This window comes from Pongo abelii, chromosome X (assembly GCF_028885655.2).
Source record: "Pongo abelii isolate AG06213 chromosome X, NHGRI_mPonAbe1-v2.0_pri, whole genome shotgun sequence".
Taxonomy (NCBI): Eukaryota; Metazoa; Chordata; class Mammalia; order Primates; family Hominidae; genus Pongo; species Pongo abelii.
Window position 1 is genome coordinate 140,392,873 of NC_072008.2, and position 21,927 is coordinate 140,414,799.

The 21,927-nt window shown below is 38.4% G+C and overlaps 1 protein-coding gene across 15 annotated transcripts in view; it reads left to right on the forward strand.

The window, feature by feature from the left end:
• The first annotated feature begins 2,025 nt into the window (after positions 1-2,025).
• Positions 2,026-21,927, forward strand: part of PHF6 (PHD finger protein 6) — a 55,486-nt gene continuing 35,584 nt past the window's right edge. For 3 of the 15 annotated variants that reach the window (XM_009235265.4, XM_054544105.2, XM_063721018.1), the window contains exons 1-3: positions 2,038-2,224; positions 6,339-6,522; positions 6,783-6,884. In XM_009235265.4, coding sequence (XP_009233540.1) covers positions 6,385-6,522; positions 6,783-6,884 — 240 coding nt within the window. In that variant the 5' untranslated portion in view covers positions 2,038-2,224; positions 6,339-6,384. 15 annotated transcript variants of the gene reach the window in all.

A 21,927-nucleotide genomic window follows, 5' to 3' on the forward strand; every position in this document is an offset into this window, starting at 1 on the left:
ATGACTAGATCTCATGCTATATCCCCAGGCATTAAGGGCATGTTATCACAATCCGATTCCTTTCTGTAGGCCTTGAAATAACAGGCTGCATCTATCAGCCATGCTAATTGGGACTGGCTACCAGACTTGGGGCCTGGAAGTAACTGGAGCCACTGATATCTCCCTCTCCTGAACTCTCTCTGCACTTCCTTTCCACCTTTTAAGGCACTCAGTGCAGTTTATCTCCTATTGTAACTTTTTCTTGGTAGACTGTAAACAATTGAAGGCAAGGGCTGTGTCTTAGTTACTGTTGTGTCGTACCTCAGCATAGTGCTTTGTACATAATAGGCAGAAGATGCCTGTACCAGCCACAGTCTGTAATACGGCATTTACCGCATCACACTGTGTATGTTTGCTTGCTGTCTCTTCTTTTCGACCATGAGCTCAAGGGCAGGGATTGAGTTGTATTGATCTAGGTCTCCATTGTGTTTGGAACTTAGTAGTTTTGCAAGTGTTTATTGACTTAAAGTTTGTTGAAATGAATGCATGGATGAAATAATGAATAAAAGCAAAATGTGGGGATTTGGGGAGAAACTTAAAAAGATGGCATACTGCATAGGCATTGCATTTTGTCAGTTACACAATCATCTGTCTCATCCTGGCATCAGTAAGTGTGTAAAGCCGGTAGAAAATGATGCTGGGGAACCTGTCTTCATATACACCATAAATGTTTGGAATACACATTCTGGCTCTTCTTATGCAAATCTTTAGCCACTCCCTTTCACAGCATAGGGCCTTGGGTTAAAGGGCTAAGGGTTCCTTGCAGCTAAATGGCTGATTTGTCCACCCTTATTAGGTATCTATTTGAAGAGTCCAACGTCACACCACCATGGTCACTGTTTGCTTAGGAAATTACACTTTAAAGTTGACATTGCAGAGAAAAGTAAAAAGATTGACGAAACAGTATAGAAACAGCATTGGATCAAGACAGTGGAAATCCACCGCCACTACAGGAAAAATGGCTCTTGAAGAGCATCTTTAAATTTTCACTGGTTTGTTAAGGCTTTTTTTTGTTGTTGTTGTTAAAGTCTGTGAAGCCCATAGAAAATAACAAAAGCTAACCCTTACATAGGGCATACTATGTGCCTAGGCATTATTCTGTGTGATTTACATATATTATCTCATTTCTCACAACTACCTTTTGAGACGAGTACTATTATGATCTCCATTTTGGACAGGATGAAACGGAGGGACTGAGAGGTAATACAAAGCGATCAAGGTCATAGAGCTAGAAGTGGCGGAGCTGGAGTTCAAACCCAAGCATGGCTCCAATACACCAAAGAGGAAAGCACTCGTCTAGGTGTCTGGTTTACATGTGTAGATTATAAAGAAAATCACCTTATCTTTTCCGATTGTGATAATCCCAGCATTTATGGAGAGTCTGTTATATGCCAGGGATGCTAATAACACGCTTTAGTAGCATTATTTCATTTCTTCCTTACCACAAACCCGTAAGGCGCTATTTTTATCCCCATTTTAAAGACCAAAAAAAAAAAAAGGTATAGAGGTTAAAACGATTCGCCCAAGGATTGAAATGCAGGCAGGCTGACTCCACTACAAGCTTCTCAGTCATTCCTGGCAATAAAACGAACGGAGGACCTCAAAGAGATGCCATGAGAGTACAATGAAATAATGGATGTGAAAAGGCCTCGGCGAACAAGTGTAAGGGATAAGGCCTGTCTACGTGAATCACTGTTGTGAACTGGTTACCCAGGGCCCCTGTCCAACGGTTTCCATCCCAATCCTGCCCCTTCTCCGTCCAGCCCACAGCGATATCTTTGAATCTCTTTCTCTATCTCCTCGGATCCTGCCCCCAAACACTCCGCGGAGCGGCGGAGCGGAGAATAGAAGGTCCGCGCGCGAACAGGAGGCGGGGCCTGCCGCCTTCAGCCGTACAGGGGGTGGTTTCTGCACATGCGCTATGGCTCTGCGGCTTCAGCTGCCCCCTCTCTGCGGCCAATCAGGGCCCGCGGCGCGCTCGGGACGTATCAACGCTCTGTGGGTCGTGTGCGTGCGAGGGGGGCGACGTAAGGGCGCTCCGCGAGCCCGTCTCTCCTCGAATGAAAGGAAACAACCTCCGGCGACAGAGCCCCGCTCTCAGGCACTGCTGGAGAACCGAGACCGACTTCTTTCTCTTTACCCTCATTGGCGCTTCTCTCCTGCAGTCCGCCTCTGGGCCCTGCCGGTGAGTCCCCATGGAACCCTGGGGCCCCCCATTCTCTCCCCGGCGGGAGAAGACAAGGAGGATGGCGGTGGCCAGGCCGCCGCCCCTGCCCGTTGTTAAAGGGGACTCTTGGTGGTCTCGCTTTATTGTCAGGGACCCCAGAAGCGCCGCTCATTGTAGGCGCTTGGCGGAGAGGCTGCTGAGAAAGTGCTTTGGAGGTGCAGAAGGAGAGGTTAGGCTTACGCCTAGACTTCGGGGGAGGGGGCGCAACATTTGAGGAGGGAAAAAACTGGGAATTTTTAGTTTTTGCCATTGCTTAGAACATATTTGGGAAGGAGGGAGACTCCCAGTTTGGGAAGAGTAAGAGGAAGAATTGTTAGGATGGCAAGAGAGAGAGCCTTACGGAATGAGGAAAAACTCCGGGGTGGGGGGAATTAGGGGTGAAACTGAGGTATAAGGGGAAGCTTACAACGAAGACTGTGAGAGGGCTAACTCTTGGGGGAGGGGGCATAAAGAAAGTGGTAGGATGATATTTTCCTGGATTCGGGAGGATTGGAAAAGGACGATTAGGGGACCCTGACTTTACGACGGAAAGGAACCTGCTGAAGTGTTTTAGAGGAAGATAGTTTTGTGACTTTAGCGCTTGATTAGAGGGAGATCTTGGAGTCTAGTGTGTATTGGGGGAATAAATAACGGAGAGGATCCGGTACTTTATGTGTACCGTCTTTCATTATATGGATGAACACCACGATATTCTTTTCCAATTTCCATTCGTTTTGATATTCTGCGTGGAAGTTAAAAAATCTTTTGTTTTTAGAAAATCTTTCATTTTCGTTGCCTTACTACCTAATGTCAGGTCTTATTTATACTGTTCAAATTCTTTCTCTACCCTTGGGTTTGAAACAACTGGAAAATTCCTTTAGTTTCCTTTTGAATAACCGCAAAAAGCAGTGCGAAGCATGTAATAATATCGTGCAACCAAATTCAGGTGCCCTTCCGGTACATCTTATTCGTTTATTTCTGTCCACTGTAACTTTCCTGTTAGAAATACTGCTTCTTTGGGGAATCACGTTTGTTATCTGTTTTGATTTGTATATTTCAGCTTGCTTTCGCGTGGAATGTTTTAATCTTCCGGAACTGCAGTTTTTGTTGTTTTGTTTGTTTTTCTGTGAAAATGCTTTTTCAGATACCAGGCATTGATGAGCTCTGGAGTTGATTCTTGAATGCTCTCTCTGATGTTTCAGGTTATTTCTACCTTGGTGCTTCGCAGCATCTTGAAAAATCAGAAATGCATTGATTGCTTCAGCTTAACTAATCTAGCTTTTATTTTTTTTCCAGGCATTTAAATTATGTATTTCACGCTGTTATTGTTGCCTCTTTATTTCTGCTTTGTAGTATTTTCCATAATGCGATGTTTCTTTTAAAGAAAAGGCTTCATTGTTGCGTGAAAGCATCAAACTTTGATCTCCGCATGGCCTGAAAAACCTTTTAGACTAAAATTAAAATGCCATATAGCTGTGGATCATTATGAACCCCTTAGTATTGGTCCTTGGAATGCCCTTATTCTGCTTAAGTAGAGACCACAAATGTGACAACATTAGATAAAAATCTGTACTTTTATGATAAAGACATTTTTGCTAGGAGTCATTGTTTCCATGATGTTCTCCACTTCATGTTTTACAAGGAGACTAAAAAAATTACCAAGATATGCGCAGATGTATTATTTGAATTTTAGTGGAAAAATCCATTTAGTCATTGCACATTGGGGAAAGTTTTTAATTGGTTTGGTGCACTTTTTTTGTGGCTCTTCTTACTTTACAAATTAAATTTAAGCTGATTACAGAAAAAAATACACTAGAATATTTTTGAATGCAAAATAAAGTGTACCTTTTATCTCTTTTAGATTTTGGGGTCTTTGATATCTAGAAAAGCAGGTTCTCAAAATTAGGATGAGAAATTAGCCTGTTTATAAATTGGAAGAGGCAGAATTAAATATAGATCGAATTTTGGGGATACCATTTCGGAATTAATTTTAAGAATACGATGTGATTTTTTCCATTCTAGAAATTTTCTTTATCTTAAGCCAGCTTTATAGCCAGTGCTAGGATTGTATGGAAATTACACATTAAAGATGTCTGTACCGGATTTGATTTATACTGTGCCATCCTTTCAACTGGCTAGGATGACCGGGAGTAATGCTGAATACATTATTATGGTGATTTCAGAGTGCCTACTATTCATTGCATAGTAGTAAAGAAACTAATTTAGAACTCAAATATAATAGCAAATTCTGATGCTATTTATGAATTTTGGTATTTTGCATAGTTAATTCTAAAAATTTGGGCAGGTATACTCTTGATAAAGCAACCGAACACAGATACTTGCCTGAGCAAATGCAAACACACTTCCCTTTTGTTTCTTTTGTTTCTCTGTTATGTCCTTTTTTTTTCTTTAATTCTAAAAGTATTTGCTGCCTGTTTTCAATCAGTTTCACGGTTTATAGCCAGTGCTATGAATACAGTACTATGGTAAAGTATCCGTTGTCATTTGGAAGACTGAGATATTTAAAATTATAGATAGCATTAAGAGTTTGTTAAACCTATCAAAGCAGAGACTGTCAGGGCCTTTGAAGTTGTGTTAAAAAGAAAATTCTAGACATAAATGGATGAGAAGACATGTTTTCTTTGTGGCTTCAGGTTAAATTTTGATTAAGTATCTGAATTTTATATTGAAAAGCACTGAATAGTTTGTGGAGATTAACCTTCCTAGCATACAGCTGCTACTGTTCTTGTTGGTGAACGAATGCTTCTCAGCTGCAATGTAGTGTTAGACAATTTTTTTTCAACATAGTATTATGAAACTGTTCAAACGTATAGACAAATTGAAAGAATTTAGTAAATTAATTTTAAGACAAAAGTTTGAGATTTTTCTTGATTATGACGTGTGTTGTGGCAACCTGGATCTTGAACTGCTTAGTCCTGTTGAGTTGGGAAAACTATACAAATCAAGTAACTGGTTTTAAATTTCTTCTGAAGAATCCATATTAAGATTGATGATCTAAATCTGAAACCTTTCATATTAGAGCTTTCCTTCCCTTTTTTTTGACTACCCTGTACTACTACCTATAATTAAAATGTGACCAAATTTAAGGCTCATTCAGAAAAAAATTTCTTCCTTTACACAATATTACTAATTTAAGTATGGAAGTTACTACATTTAGAAGACCACTATCAGTTTGTGACTTTAATTGATAAGCAGGTTTGGAGTAAATCTTAGTCATATAATATGGTTGTTTTATAAATAATTGGGTCTTAAAGTCTGCATTTTTAAATAGACTGTCAGAAGCCTTTTTATTTACTTGAAAATGGAATAGAATAGCAAAAATTAATTTATTAAAGACATATTCCTGATTTTTTTAAACTCAGAAATAATTTTTAAAGTGCACCAAAGTCATAGTTAGGTAAATTCATTTTACTTTTATTGTTTTATCAATATGTGAACTTTAAGAAATTGTTCAATTACAGAATTCTGTTCCCACGGAGTATTCTGAAGTTTCCTTAGTAGCTTTTACCGTGTTCTTAAGAGGTATAATTCTTTATCGCCTTGAAAGGGCACCTAGCTACACATGAAAATATTTTACATTAATTATGCCAGCAGGGGATAATTTAATATTATACATTGTACATTTTTCTCCACACAGAAATAGTGTCAGTTATTTCACATATCCTCCAGTTTGGGAGCAGTTTGATTTTTCTCAATTACTCTAAACTTCATTTAGCTGTCTGTTATTTATCTATCTGTCTATCTGTATTTATTACGGAGGCATCTTAGGTTTTAATGTTAATTTATTTATACTAAATAACCATTTAAAAATGTATATATTGAAACCTATGTCAAACATTAAACAACTTACATGAATATGTATAAACTGATTTTAAAACAAAATGAACTTTGTTACCCTTCTTATTCTCTGTAGCATTTCTTGGGGCTTAGAGTGGCTTAATTTGTCTATACTAAATAAACATTTAAAAATGTGTATATTAAAACCTAGGTCAAATTTTTAACAACTTTCATGAATATGTATAAACTGATTTTAAAATAAAATTAACATTGTCGCCCTTCTTATTCTCTGTAGCATTTCTTGAGGCTTAAAGTGGCATTCTAAAGGCAATTTAAAAATCATGTCAAGCTCAGTTGAACAGAAAAAAGGGCCTACAAGACAGCGCAAATGTGGCTTTTGTAAGTCAAATAGAGACAAGGAATGTGGACAGTTACTAATATCTGAAAACCAGAAGGTGGCAGCGCACCATAAGTGCATGGTAAGTATACCAGCAACAACAGAGACCTTGAAACGATTCATGAGACTCTTAATAACACATGAATGTTCCTGAATACTAAAAAAAAAAAAAAAAAAAAAACCAAAAACAAAAAAAACTCAGTTAAATTTTAAGAAATGGTTTATCACTAATGCTATGCCATTTTTACTAGAAAATTACCATTTAAATTTAACATCTTATTTACTGTTTTACTGTAATTAATTTATATATGAACCTTAATTTTTTTTAAATGTAATTTATAGCTCTTTTCATCTGCTTTGGTATCATCACACTCTGATAATGAAAGTCTTGGTGGATTTTCTATTGAAGATGTCCAAAAGGAAATTAAAAGAGGCACGAAGCTGGTAAGTTGGTATTTCTGCCTCTTGAGAATAAAAATTATTTAAACTCATTAAAGAGGAAATTGCTTATTTTAGAGTGTATTGCATTATTAACTGAGTATAATTTTAAATTGCAGGCTTTTTTTTTTTTTTTTTCTTCTGAGCCAGCAAAATCCAAGGCCGGGTTTATCTTATTTACCACTCAACAAAAAGGAATGAGTCAATATTTATACTATTCAATTTTTTTTGCTTTTCAAAGAGAATTAAAATCTTTTTGGAGGCTGTTTACTTAGAAAACAAACAGTTTGGTTAATTTGAGTATATATTGTGTTAAAGTCTTCATTCAAGTTTATTTTTCATAATTCTGATATGTTTTCATCTCCATCATAAAGTTATGGTCATTACAAATGAACATGACAGTAGCCTCTCAACAGGAAAATGTTAGCACTTGCTGAACAAAGTATTTTACTGTAGTTCAGCTGTATAACACGACATTTATGACTTTGGATAACTTTCAGTGAATTTCACAGGAGCTTTTCTGAAGCTGCGTTAGAGTAATGTTCCTGTAGTTGTCTTCACTACCAATAACCATATTAGTAAGATATTACATTGCTCTATTGGAATAGTAATGTCATCTAAGTTGGTACTTATGACACATTATGGTTTACTTTGAAACAATTATTTTTTGTCTTTTTTGTTTCCTTCCTTTTTGTGGAGAACAGGATCTCACTGTATTGCCCAGGCAGGTCTCGAACTCCTGGGCTCAAGCTGTCCTCTCGCCTCTGCCTCCCTGAGAGCTGGGATTACAGGCGTGAGCCACCATGCCCGGCTACTTTGAAACAATTAATGGGAAGATTTATTTTTATTTTTCTCATTTGAACACTTTATTAAAATTACATCCATAAATGCACCTTTAATAGCTTTACTATCCAATTTCATTTTTTAAAAGATGGGTTTTGCCAAACATATAACTGTGTTTGTAGTTACTAAATAACCTCTTATTTCACAATGACTCTGAGATGGTAGTTTTTGGATGAAATAGTAATGGGAAGAGGAGGGCTATCATTTTGATGATCAGGAATAATACGTTTTGAAAAGTAGTCTTCTATTAGTCGTTTTACATAAAAAGCAATGTGAAGAAATATGGGTTCAAAAATGTCATTTGGGATTTGCTTTAGGATAGTCTCAAATCCTAGTATCAGTATTAGTATAAATGAGAATTCAGAGGTCAAACCATTTCTGTTGTAGTGAGACCTTAACTGTGAAAATGTTTATCTTCCCCATTCCAAAAACTGTAGATAGTAATAGAAAGCTCTGGGTTTTTTTTTTTTTTTCCTTTTTCTTTTCTTTTTTTTTTTTTTTTTTTTTGAGACAGAGTTTCACTCTCATTGCCCAGGCTGGAGTGCAGTGGCGCAGTCTCGGCTCACGGTAACCTCTGTCTCCTGGGTTCAAGTGATTCTCCTGCCTCAGCCTCCCAAGTAGCTGGGATTACAGGCATGTGCCACCATGTCTGGCGAATTTTGTATTTTTAGTAGAGACGGTGTTTCACCATGTTGGTCAGGCTGGTCTTGAACTCCACACCTCAGGTGATTTGCCCACTTTGGCCTCCCAAAGTGCTGGGATTACAGGTGTGAGCCACCATGCCCAGCCTAGAAAGCCCTGTTTTTTAAATGTGAATTTTATTTGGTGGTTTTAGGTTTCTTCACGTTACCGTGCTGATTTCTGAGAACCATAGCACTGTTTTTATTTCCTAGTCCTTAAAATAAATGCAGATATAAAAAAGAATGATACTTACTTGAAAGTGATTGTGCTGTAAACCTTATTACCCCTTTATTTATTGCTTGACATTATGAATATTCCTGGAAAATATTTCTGTATCCTGACTTGTTAGCGTTTCGTCACTTGACACAGCTTGTATAGTCAGAACAAAAGCAGTTTTGGTCCCTAATGTTGAAACATTGTTAACAAATGCAATGCCTAGTGTTACACTACATGAAGCAACAGTATACATCTGTCAGTATTGCCAAGTTCAATGGAGATTTAATTTATTTGGACCTTTTTTTTCTTTGACAGAGTCTCGCTCTGTCGCCCACGCTGGAGTGCGGTGGCGTGATCTCGGCTCACTGCAAGCTCCCCACCTCCCAGGTTCACACCATTCTCCTACCTCAGCCTCCCAAGTAGCTGGGACTACAGGCACCCACCACTGTGCCTGGCTAATTTTTTGTATTTTTAGTAGAGATAGGGTTTCACCTTGGTCTCAATCTCCTGACCTCGTGATCTACCCGCCTCGGCCTCCCAAAGTGCTGGGATTACAGGCGTGAGCCACCGTGCCCGGCCTTGGACCTATTCGTTAAAGCATCAGAACTTTGTATGAGTTTTACTATTATAAATTGTTTTGATTAATTTTTAGTGTTATAGTGTAGGGAGATAATTTTTTCCCCAAGTGTAGTGTGTTACAAATAACGAAACTTGTTCCTTGATCTAGGGAATGGAACAATACTGGGAATTGAGAACACAAGCTTTAGTAACAGACTTGAGTTTGAATCCCAGCTCTGTCATTTACTAGCTAGGTGATCCTGAGTAAGTTATTTACTTCTCCAGGCCATGTTTTCCTCACCTGCAAAAGGGGATAGATAATGACAGTACTTGTCTCCCAGAATTATTGCCAGAATTAAAAGAGGAAGTATATAGGATTTAAGGTGGTGCTGGGCACATGGTTAGGACTTGATAAATAGTAGCCACCACTTATTGTTTTTGTTTTTGAGATGGAGTCTTGCTCTGTTGCCCAGGCTGGATTTGCAGTGGTGCAATCTCAGCTCACTGCAGCCTCCACCGGGTTCAAGCAATTCTCCTGCCTCAGCCTCCCGAGTAGCTGGGACTACAGGTGTGCACCATCATGCCTGGCTAATTTTTAATTTTTTTTTATTTTTAGTAGAGACAGGGTTTTGCCACGTTGGCTGGTCTTGAACTCCTCACTTGAGACCATCTGTCCGCCTCGGCCTCCCAAAGTGCTGGGATTCCAGGCGTGAGCACTGAGGAATAGTGGCAGAAGGGAAGAACTTTTGCTCCGTTTCCTTCCCTTAGAATGTCAGTTTAAACAACTTATATAGGGGATAAGAGTGTAACATTTATACGTTTAGGTTTGAAATAATTTTTGAAACTCCTTTTAGCCTTCAGTTTTGCTTCTTTCATTATATCATTTTTACATGATGTGCTATCAGGTAACCAAAATTCTAGATTTAAGTTTGATTCTCTACTATTCCCTGTGTCAATTTGTCTAAGCAATAAAAGGGCTATGAATCAAATAGGAGGGGGAAAAAAAGAGTGAAGAGCTTTATGTAACTAGATAAACCGCATATAAACTAGGTAATCAGCTTCCCTAATTGACTTTTTTTTTTTTTTTTTTTTTTTTGAGATGGAGTTTCGCTCTTGTTGCCCAGGCGGGAGTGCAATGGCGCCATCTCGGCCCACTGCAACCTCCGCCTCCTAGGTACAAGCGATTCTCCTGTCTCAGCCTCCCAAGTAGCTTGGATTACAGGCGTGCGCCACCATGCCCAGCTAATTTTTTTGTATTTAGTAGAGACGGGGTTTCACCATGTTAGGCTGGTCGCGAACTCCTGACCTCAGGTGATCTACCCGCCTCGGCCTCCCAAAGTGCTGGGATTACAGGCGTGCGCTACCATGCCTGGCCCCTAATTGACTTTTTAAGGCATTTTATCCCGTGAGCCTGTTTGCTCTGGCTCCTGTTCATCTGGATTTCTAGGTGAAAAGTAGGTCATGAACACTCACTCAAAATCATCAAAAACTGGAGTACTGAACCGTGAGTGCTTTCAAGACAAATTTCAATCTGTATCTGGTGTTGACTCCAAAGTTGCTCGCTTGCCCCAAAGAAAAGAACAGAGAGATAAGGAGGCTAGGGCTTGAGGTTAAAGTGTATGTATCAACAGCCAGGTGGGTCAGAGTTGAGGATGAGAGGGCTCAGTAGAGCAGGAGGTGTGGGTGGTTTTTATGTTCTTGCTGCCACAGGCAATTTTCCAAGGTTCATGTCAGCCACAAGGATCAAAGGAGGAAAGCCATTCTGCATGAACATTTTCATCTCCTTTACACGGTCTTTAATTATATAGCACCAAGATGGACCAGGAAAAATTTGCCAGAGTAATAAGGCTTTTATGATTTGATGCCCTGTTTTTGCAGTTTAGACAGATATATATTTTTCCAGTATGATTTCCAGTTTCAACTGAAGCCATATGGAGATACCACATCTGTACCATCTATTCTTACTTAACTCCAGTCATCTAGCCAAGAAATGCACATTTCCAAGTAAAATTATGAGTTACCACTGCTTTTTTGAATTTGTTTAAGGAGATACTTGAGAGAAGGATATTTGAAGAATTTACTGTTTCTGGATGAAGCTAGCTGGTGAGATTACTAAGGGTATCTACTATCTACATTGGATAGCTATTCTTCTTCTTTTTTTTTTTTTTTTTTGTTAAGATGGAGTTTCCCTCTTGTTGCCCAGGCTGGAGTGCAGTGACGTGATCTCGGCTCACTGCAACTCCGCCTCCCAGGTTCAAGCAATTCCCCTGCCTCAGCCTCCCCAGTGGCTGCGATTATAGGTGCCCACTGCCACGCCCAGCTAATTTTTTGTATTTTTAGTAGAGACAGGGTTTCACCATGTTGGCCGGGCTGGTCTGAAACTCCTGACCTCAGGTGATCCGCCTGCCTCTGCAGATAGCTATTATTCTAATTGGTACCGGTGTCAGATTATATCACAGATTACAAGAAAAGAAAGAGTTCAGAAGGCCATTTAGTTCACCTGTCTTACCCCTATGCAAGATTTCCTACAAGCCACTCAAGATAAGATTTTTGGCCTGAGGATTGGCTGACACGTGTAATCCTAGTGCTTTGGGAGGCCGACTGGGAGGATTGCTTGAGGCCAGGAGTTGAAGACCAGCCTGGACAACAAAGTGAGATCCCTATCTCTACAAAAAAATTTAAAAATTTTGAAATGTGGCGTGTTGCTGTAGACCTAGCTACTCAAGAGGCTGAGGTGGGAGGATTGCGTAAGCTCAGGAGTTCGAGGCTGTGGTGAGCTATGATTGTGCCACTGTATCCATCTAGCCTGGGTGATAAAGTGAGGTCCTGTCTCAAAAAAAAAAAAAAATTGCCCTGTTCTTAAATATATCAAGAAATTGTGATTCTACCCAAGTAACCTGAAACAAGACCAGTAATATATAACGCTCTTCAGAGTTGAGAAATTCATCCTTCTGTATAAATTAAGTATTTCTCTTAATTTAAAGCCATTTTAGATCTGTCTCCTTCCATTAAATAAATATTTGAGGTTTTTTTTCTTATTAAAAAACCCTTCATATACTTGATGACTGTCCTCAGGTCACTCCTAAACGTTCCCTTTTTTCAAACTAAATTTTACTCGTGTCTTATGAAAGCCTCTGAACAGTTTTCCTGCTTTTTCTAGTAGTAGAAATAGCTAACATTTGTTAGACACTTAACATGTGCTAGGGACTATGCTAAGTTTTTAAATTATATGATCCTTTTTAATGCTGATAATCATGTTGTGAGATAGGGAAGTATTCTCATCTTACATATGAGGAAATTGAGGCTCAGATGAGTTAAGTAACCTGACTATAGCTAGTAAGTGGCAGAGCTGGGATTTGAATCCAGGGTCAGTTGACTCCCAAGCCAGAACTCCTAATCACCAGGTTACGCTAGACTATCTTTTAAGCTACCCACTCCAAAATCACATTTAAAGAAACATAAGGATTACAGCTTAGCAGTTTTCTAATAAAGATGGAAATAGTACTGAATTTAGGACATAATCAGACATAACAAGATATTAAATAGTAATATCTTGTTAATTTTTAGGACAAAAACCCTATACACATCCTATGGAAGAATATTGTGATTATTACCCTCCAGATATTTTTGTAGCCTCTGAAAATAAAAAGACCATTTCCACATAGTCTTCACTTTGTTATTTACTCAGTACCAATGGAGTACTTAGCATTTTAAAGAAACAGGGTGTCTTCTGTCTGGAAGGAGTCTTACCTATTGAGATAGTTCAGACTGCTTCCTAGAGCTGGTAAGGTTAAAAAAATGGAATGAGTCTAGGAAATATTAATAGGTTAGCTATACCAGAATAGGTCTTTGAGACCCATTCCAGTTGAGTAAGGTGGGATGATTGCAGGGTCTTCCAACATTAGAGAAGAATTTCAACTCAGATAGGAAGGGATGGGGAAGGGTAAAAGCAGGATTTTTCAGGAGACAGGTGATATACAATAGTCACTGTGGAGAATGAAGTATAATAATGGCAGCATATTTGTCTACTCTACATAGATGTCCTGCAGGCATCTTAAACTCAACCTGTCTAAACCAGTATTCATCACCACCCCCCCACCGCGCCCACTCCCTGAAACCTGATTCTCCTTCTGAATCCTTTACCATCAACTCTTCCTTCTTCCGTATCAGTCACGTCAATTCTATTTGTGGGATGTCTCTGCCTTTTCTTTCTTTCTTTCTTTTCTTTCTTCCTTCCTTCCTTTCTTTCTTTCTTTTCTTTCTTTTTTTTTTTTTTTGAGACGGAGTCTCGCTCTGTCGCCCAGGCTAGAGTACAGTGGCGCGATCTCGGCTCACTGCAAGCTCTGCCCCCTGGGTTCACACCATTCTCCTGCCTCAGCCTCCCAAGTAGCTGGGACTACAGGCGCCCACCACCATGCCTGGCTAATTTTTTGTATTTTTAGTAGAGACGGGATTTCACCGTGTTAGCCAGGATGGTCTTGATCTCCTGACCTCGTGATCTGCCCGCCTTGGCCTCCCAAAGTGCTGGGATTACAGGCGTGAGCTACTGCGCCCAGCCTGCCTTTTCTTTCTTAATGCTACCCTATGTCCAGTCTTGCTCCTCCCACCCTTCCAACATACTACTGGTAGTTACTTGATCTCTGCTTTTAAAAGCTAATGCCACTCCCTAACTGGAAACCTTTCATGATTTCTTACTGCATACAATATAATGTCCAGAACCCTCAGCCTGCCATTCAGAAGTCTTGTCTTAACCCACTTTTTCCATCCTTATCTCATTCTCTCTCCTCTAGGTTTTCCAAGCATCCTGTCTCTGTCCCCACTGCGGTGCCTGTACTGATGTTCACCTCTGCTTGCGGCTCTTTTTTCCTCCTAGCTGCCTCTCAAAAGTTCTGTCTGTTTTTGAGATCCAGCTCAAACTTCACACTTCGTTTCTGTCATATAGCATAACACAATATGCATTGTATTTGATACACATGTGCAAGCCTTTCTTCTCCACTGTATTGTTGACTCTGGGAGAGTAAGACTGTATTCTCTTTGCCCAGCCTAGCATGATATGGGGATACTGCATAGAAAACTCTTAATATGGTGCTTGATGTCTTCTTTGTGCTCAATAGTGTTCTAATAAATAAGTGGGCGCTCATTGTTGGTGGACTTTGAAGATGGAAAGGGCTTAAGCTGGATAATAGTGTGAAGCCTTAATAACAGGCTAGGTATAAATTGACCAGGGAAGTCATGGCATAGCACAAAATTCCTCTCTTTAGGTTAATTAGTATTTTAGTGTTGTTTACAACTTGAGCAGTTTGAAAAGGGAGGAGAGTAATTTAGAGGGAAAAATGAGTTGGTTATTTTTTTCCAGAGAGTAGAGAGCTGTGTATGCCTCAAACATGAGAGTTTTCATGTTTCTTCAGCCTTCACTCCCTCAGTATGGTTTTGTGTTTGTTGTTTCCTTAGGTATTATATTTGTCAAGGCCCCATATAGTATAGAGTTTAGAATTCACCAGTTTATCAAATACTTGAGTGCCCACTTTCTACCAGCACAATGCTAGGTACTTTGAATGTAAACATGAATAAATATGGTTTAGCCTTAGAAGTATGTAAAGAATGGCACAGGAGAGCTGGGAAAGAGGATCACAATTATGAGAAGTCAGAAAGCTTCATAGAAAACGAGAGTTGAAATGTGTTCCACCAGGAGAGTGATGCTATGGAAGTCAAAGACAAACAGTTTCAAGGAGGAAGAAGTGGTCAAAAAATATTAAATAAGTATTAAATGCCAGTGCTATTTATAGTAGATTGTGTGACTTACTTAGCATTCAGTAGGGGCAAAATGGAATACCCACATTGTATAGAATGCTGCCACTTTGCTTTCTGCAATCACAGAAGCTGAAGATTCTAGATGACTATTGGTGCTACTAAATCGTTAAGAGCAGTGGTACCTAACCAACTCTACTAAATCAGAAAAGGGGCAGGGGTGAGGGTTGTGTTGCAGACACAATCTTTTGAAAAATGTTCCCAGATGATTTTTTTTTTTTTTTTTTAGACGGAGTCTCACTCTTTCGCCAGGCTGGAGTGTAGTTGTGTGATCTTGGCTCACTGCAACCTCCATCTCCCTGGTTCAAGCGATTCTCCTGCCTCAGCCTCCCAAGTAGCTGGGATTACAGGCACGCGCCACCACGCCCAGCTAATTTTTGTATTTTTAGTAGAGACGGGGTTGGGGGTTTCACCATGTTGGCCAGGATGGTCTCGATCTCCTGACCTCGTGATCCGCCCGCCTTGGCCTCCCAAAGTGCTGGGATTACAGGCGTGAGCCACCGTGCCTGGCCTCCCAGGTGATTTTTGATGAACAACCCTGGTTATGGACCATTGCCTTGGGTCAGGGGTTGGCAAACTTTCTGTAAAGGACCAGACAATATTTAAGGTTTTGTAAGCTATGTGGTCTCAGTTGAAATCACAGACAATACACAAAGAAATGAGCATGGCTGTGTTTTAATTAAACTTTTTATTTACAAAAACAAAGTTTTTTTGTAAATAAAACAAAGTTTGTAAATCCCGTGGATTAGGCTCACAGGATGCCTTCTGTAGGGAGGAAAAGAGGTAAATTTTCTTCCTGAAGATTTATTCAGTGGCCTCATTGTCATCTGTGTAGCTAAGTATACATGAATTGTGAATGTATTCATATAAATGTGAATTTTTTTAAAAGCTCCAGTTATGGCATGCAGATTAATTTTAATGTATGCAGGTATTTTACCAGTCATTTATATTAAAATGAACTTTACTTTTGAGGTGATAAAGGAGAATGAATGTAAGGTCAAAGAGAAACTTGGAAGTGTAATAATGGAGAAAATTGGGTCTTTGGCTATTACTGAATACATTTTTTTAATGCATAATTTTTTTATTTGCCTCCATTTAATACTTTTTGGTAACTGGGAATACTGTCAATTAATTTCATTATAAAATCCTCATTTATTTTTGCTAATGGAGGAGATCCAAAACCAATAATATAAACAAAATGTATTCTTGGTGTTGGGGGCTGTCTTGGTACTTATTTGAGCATAGGTGTGGACGAGGTGTTCTTCACAGACTAAATATAGCAAGCGGCATAGCAGTTTAGAGTACCCTCAGCTGGAAAAACCCATACTCGAGAAAAGCTTGGACATAAAAATCTGAGCTCAGAAAATGTCTGTCTGAATCTTTCAGATACACAAAAAGAAACTTCAGAAACTCCAATAAGATAATTTATATTCGTCATCAATCATGATGCAGAAAGTCGGATAGAGTTGGAGTATGTGATATTCTGAGCAAGGTCAGGAGATGAGGTTAAGGCTTAGTTCATTTCCCTCCAATTTCCAAGACATCTGAAATAATCTATTCAGTAACTACTTAGATTTAGTCTGTTAAATCTAGTAAAAATTTAATGAGTACTTTTCAGTGGCCCTATTTTTTAGAAGCACCTGGAATTTAAGGTCCTAATCTGTTTTTCAAGCAACTTGTCACTTTTCAGTGACTGACAGCTTTCAGATTTCACTGTTGTTTTCTGGCTTTCCATTTAAACCTTAAAAGTAGTGTTAAGTTTGTGTTTTTATGAGACTTCCTTCAAAATGCTGTATTTTTAAAAAAATAGTAACTAAAGGATCAAACAGAAACAGTTATGAGTTCATATTCCACCCTCCCATGAAGTGGCATTGTTTTAGGAATTTTTAACACATAAATTTAACAAATAAAAACAGCAGTTAACCAGATAATTCAGAGCCACTCTGTTGTCTAGTTATTTGGATATGTGAGGTATTACTATAAATAAAGCAGTGAAGCTGGAGTTAAGGAGCATTTTGGGGGCATCTCTGAAAACTTGCCCCCAATTGTACTGTCACTTTCTAGTTTTTATTGGAGGTAGTATTACCTGTTATTAAAAACAAAACAAAAAGCCAAGCACCTGCGTAAGGTAAGCTGCTCTCACTTTGTTTTTGGCTCATATCTCCTGTGCAAATATCCTCAGTACAGCGTTCCCTACTCCAAGAGCTTTTGGCATTTTTTTTTTCTTTGCCTAAAGGCTCAAGAACGTAACCTCTTTTTGTACCCTCCTTTGCCTTGTCTGTGCATTCATAGCAGTTTTCTGGGAGCAGGTTTCTTGAGAACAGTTAACTGCTTGGCTGTGGGAATGTGTATCTATACACTGATAGTCAGTTACTGACAGACATATTAGATATAGGATGATGAAGCTGGACAAAGCTAAGTCGCAGACAGCCTTTTCTCCGTCAGTTCCCTATGGCTCTATCTGACCATTAGGTTCCAGCTTTTCCCCAAGAGCCTTGTCGTAGAAGTTGGCAATCTCATTTTCATTTTACTCCCCTATAGTTACTGAGAAAGCAATATTTTTCTTTTTGCTCTTTAAGACTTCTTTTTGCAAACTGAATTTCAGTCCTGTCCTAGTTAAGTTGACTGAGGAGTAGGTATGTCCCAGCCTCTGGCTCCTGCCCGACATTAGCTAAGTCTCAGTCCATTTAGTTCCTTGTGTCTCCTCTCATGCATGACTTAGTTCCTCTTTCATCAGTGGGTCAGCTCCTTGAGACTCTGCTTATGTTGCACAATTTAACCTTAAATTAGTGTAGCTTCTAACAATACGATAGAGACGCCATGCAAATATCTGTAATAAGACAGGACCTCTTTTTCCAGTATCCCTAATTTGAAGCTGATAATTAATTATTAAGGTTTACTAGGTCGACTAGGTAGCAAACTGAATAGGGAAGTAAGAGAAAAATTATTATTAATGAAGAAGTTTTCACCTCTGTCTAAATCAAGAACTTGAAATCAGGATTCAAGCAGGATAAGCTGAGAATTAACATGTTTGCCTATGTTGGAAGCAGGAAATTAGCCCTCAACAGAATATCTGATATACAGGACAGGCCATGTTTGAAAAACATGTTTCTGTCAGGTTAACTTTCATTTTCCCACGTTTAAGGGAGCCATGGATACTGTGCAAGCATGATGGTACATGGCAGCTGACAGTCATTCTGCTGAAGGCCCAGTAGGGACTGTGGTAAATTGGAGAGCAGATGTTTTGTGTAAAGGGAGATACTGGAGCCATTATTAGGGTATAACCAACCAGGTGCCTTGTGGTAGAGGGGTCCCCATTTTCCAGTTATTTCACCTTTTTCTAGGGAAGGCCTCTTTGTTTTATATCCTATAACATTTTTTAAGCTGGACTAGCCACCTATCTGGTTTCTCAGCTTCTTTAATTTTTCTTTTTATCTCATCTTAGTTCTCAACCTTGTTTCTAGTGGGGCTAATCTTTTCCCTGAAACATTCTCGCCACAGTTCATTCTGTGCTTCTCCAACTGGATTGATCTCCCCAATTTCACCATTCCCAGTCCTAGATCAGAATGTTTAAATATTTTTAGAAGTAGCTGAAGATAATTATGTTAAATCTGCAGGTATTAGAAACATGAATGAGAAAAAATATGCCATAAGATTAAGATCTTCAATGATAGAGAATGTTTGCAATGACATAGTTACTGAGCACTACTTTGTAAGGCACAGTGTTAGTCTTCAAAACAAAATTCTGTCTAGAATGAATTGATTGATAAAATTTATGTATTTATAAAGATAATCAGCCATATAATGGAGTAAAATGATAACAGCCAAAATGAACAGTATATATCTTGAGTCCCATAGGAGTTTAGAGGAAAAGGATTATTTTAGAGGTTGGAATATAGCATGGTAGACTAAGATAATTTTCCCTTTTTGTATTCATAGGTAAGCAAGCAAATGTAAACATTGTATTTTGGCTTTATTATGGATAATTTTTGCTATTTTGTTAGTACCTTGCCAGAAATTTGACTGCTTGTATGTGAATGCTGCATAAAATAGGTCCTGGGAATTCTAATTTAGCAAAATTCCAACTTCTAACCTTGTAAAGAAGTTTCCACTCTGAAAATATTTTTTATTGGTATGTCTTCCTCTTTCTTGTCTTTCTTGAGTGAAACTGACTATAAAAATAAAGTAAGCTTAAAAAAATTATCTGTCCTGAGTTGCTGTAGTTAACTGGTTATTTGCAAAATGCATGTATTTCACCATAGCAGCTTAAAACCAGTTACTTTGGGCAGATTTAAATTTATAACCAGCCAAAAACTATTTTGGTATATTTTGGGTTTTTGGTTCCCATCTTATTCTCACCACGCTGAGAGACGGGTATTGAAAGCATTTACTAGAGTTTTCCTAATTTGTTTTTTAAATAATATTTTTGCATATAAAAGTGCTTTTGCCCATTGTAGAAAAATCAAAATACAGAGTATTATGAAGAAAACCAGCCGCCCAGAGATAGCCACTTAGCATTTTGCTGTTTTTACTTCTACCTGTTTTAAAGAATCTATGTTATAAACATAGTTGGGTTCATAATTCACAGAGTTTTGTATCCTGCCTCATTTTTTTTTTACTTAACATTACACATAGATCTTCCTGAGCCATTCCAATTTCTTTGAAAAGAGTGGCTGTAGAACATTCTCTCATATGTGTATACTATAATTTATTTAAACATTTTTCTTTTTCTTTTCTTTTTTTCTTTCTTTCTTTCTTTTTTTTTTTTTTTTTTTTTTGAGATGGAGTTTCACTCTTTTTGCCCAGGCTGGAGTGCAATGGTACAATCTTGGCTCACCGCAACCTTTACCTCCCGGGCTCAAGTGATTCTCCTGCCTCAGCCTCCCGAGTAGCTGGGATTACAGGCATGCGCCACCACACCTGGCTAGTTTTGTATTTTTAGTTGAGATGGGGTGTTTCTCCATGTTGGTCAGGCTGGTCTTGAACTCCCGACCTCAGGTGATGCACCCGCCTCAGCCTCCCAAAGTGCTGGGATTACAGGCGTGAGCTGCTGCACCCGGACCTAAACATTTTTCAATTGTTGATAGGTGGTTTTACATTTTAGACTGTTCTAAATAATTCTACAATGAATGTGCTTGTGCATTAATTGCTTGAGTGTGATTATTTTTTAGACTAGGTTTATAGAGTAAAATTACTGGCTTAGAGAATACAAATTTTTTAAAAACCTTGTTGAATAAGGCAAATTGCATTCTAGAGAGTATGTACCAATTTCCAGCTGTATACAACAGTGCCCATCTTAACTGTATCTTGTCGTTGTTGAGCTCACTATAGTATTTTAAATGGCACCTCTCTTTTCAGTTTTGCTCGCTAATTAAATTTAATATATTTTTTTCAAAATGTACCCATCTAAACCTGTTTTAGATGTAAGTTTCAAGATAAACTACTTTCCCTAAAGTTCTTAGTGAAGTGGGATAGTGTTTGATGCATTAAAAAAATAGATTGCAAAATAGTACGTGTAGAATTACGTTTCACATAAGCATTGTAACACTGTGAGGCATCTCTGCTTGGTGAGTATGAGTGATTTAAAAATTTTCTTTGTGCTTTTTTGTGTTTTCCAAAATTTCTTTAATATAATAGAACTTTGTAATTAAGCTACAGTTCAAATGCTATACCTCCTTAGGAATTTATAAGCCATCCAGAAGCTTTGCCTTCTTGATAATTTGGCATAGTATTTCTTTATACAGTAATACTTTGAAGTTTCTGTATTTATTTAAGGAAGAAAGGGGTATTTCTTGTATCAGTAATGGGCACTAGCCCTCATGTTTTCTGGGAAACAGCTGTAGTGAGACTGTTTCTGTTTCTGACATATATGAATATTTTTTAAATGATAGCTTGAATGAGAGTTTGAGTGTTTGACTTGCTTAGAGAAATGTAAGAAATTTTATTGGAATTTATATTAGCCTCTTGGTACAACAGTATTGCTTAGAGGCCGAGTAATCCAAAAGTTAGGAATGCTAAGTGTTCTTTATGTTCAAATTAATAAAAAGAGGGATGAGAACACTTTAGAACAAGGTGTCCAGCAACCAAGAAACAAATGAACAGTTTTTTAGATTAAGCTTGTTGTGAATCTATTTTGGCATGTCATGTACAGTTAAATGGCCTCATTATAAAAGTTCACTTGGTACAGTACATTATGATATGTTAATCAAAACCACTGAAAGTCAGTTATGTAACTTTTTAAAGATAACTTTTTTCCTAAATGTAGAGCATGAGCTAGTTAATCAATATGAATTATCCATTAAATTCAAAAGGTAAGGTATAATAAAATACATTGAAAGAATCTGTTCTTTTATCTGTTTGCGTGAAGTCATAGTGCAAGAGGTAAGTGACATAGATTAAATTGAAATACTGTGCATATTTTCACAATATAATCAACTTGACATCACAAAATAGTCTCAGAGCTCAAGGTATTAAAAAAACTACCTAATTCTTTTACCTTGTCTCCTTCCTCACTTTAAATGGATTTTACCAGGTTCTCAAATAGTAAGTTGTGTGAGATTTTTTTCCCACAGAGTCTCATTAATTAAGTGGATTTTTTTTTTTTTTTTTTTTTGTTAGACGGAGTCTCGCTCTGTTGCCCAGGTTGGAGTGCAGTGGCGCCATCTTGGCTCACTGCAACCTCCACCTCCTGGGTTCAAGCAGTTATGCTTCAGCCTCCCAAGTAGCTGGGATTACAGGCATGCACCACCACACCCAGCTAATTTTTTTGTATTTTTAGTAGAGATGGGGTTTCACCATATTGGCCAGGCTGGTCTCGAACTCCTGACCTTGTGATCCGCCTGCCTCTGCCTCCCAAAGTGCTGGGATTATAGGCATGAGCCACCACGCCTAGCAATTAAGTGGAAATTTTAAGGAAAACATTTTTTTTCTGGTATGAGACATT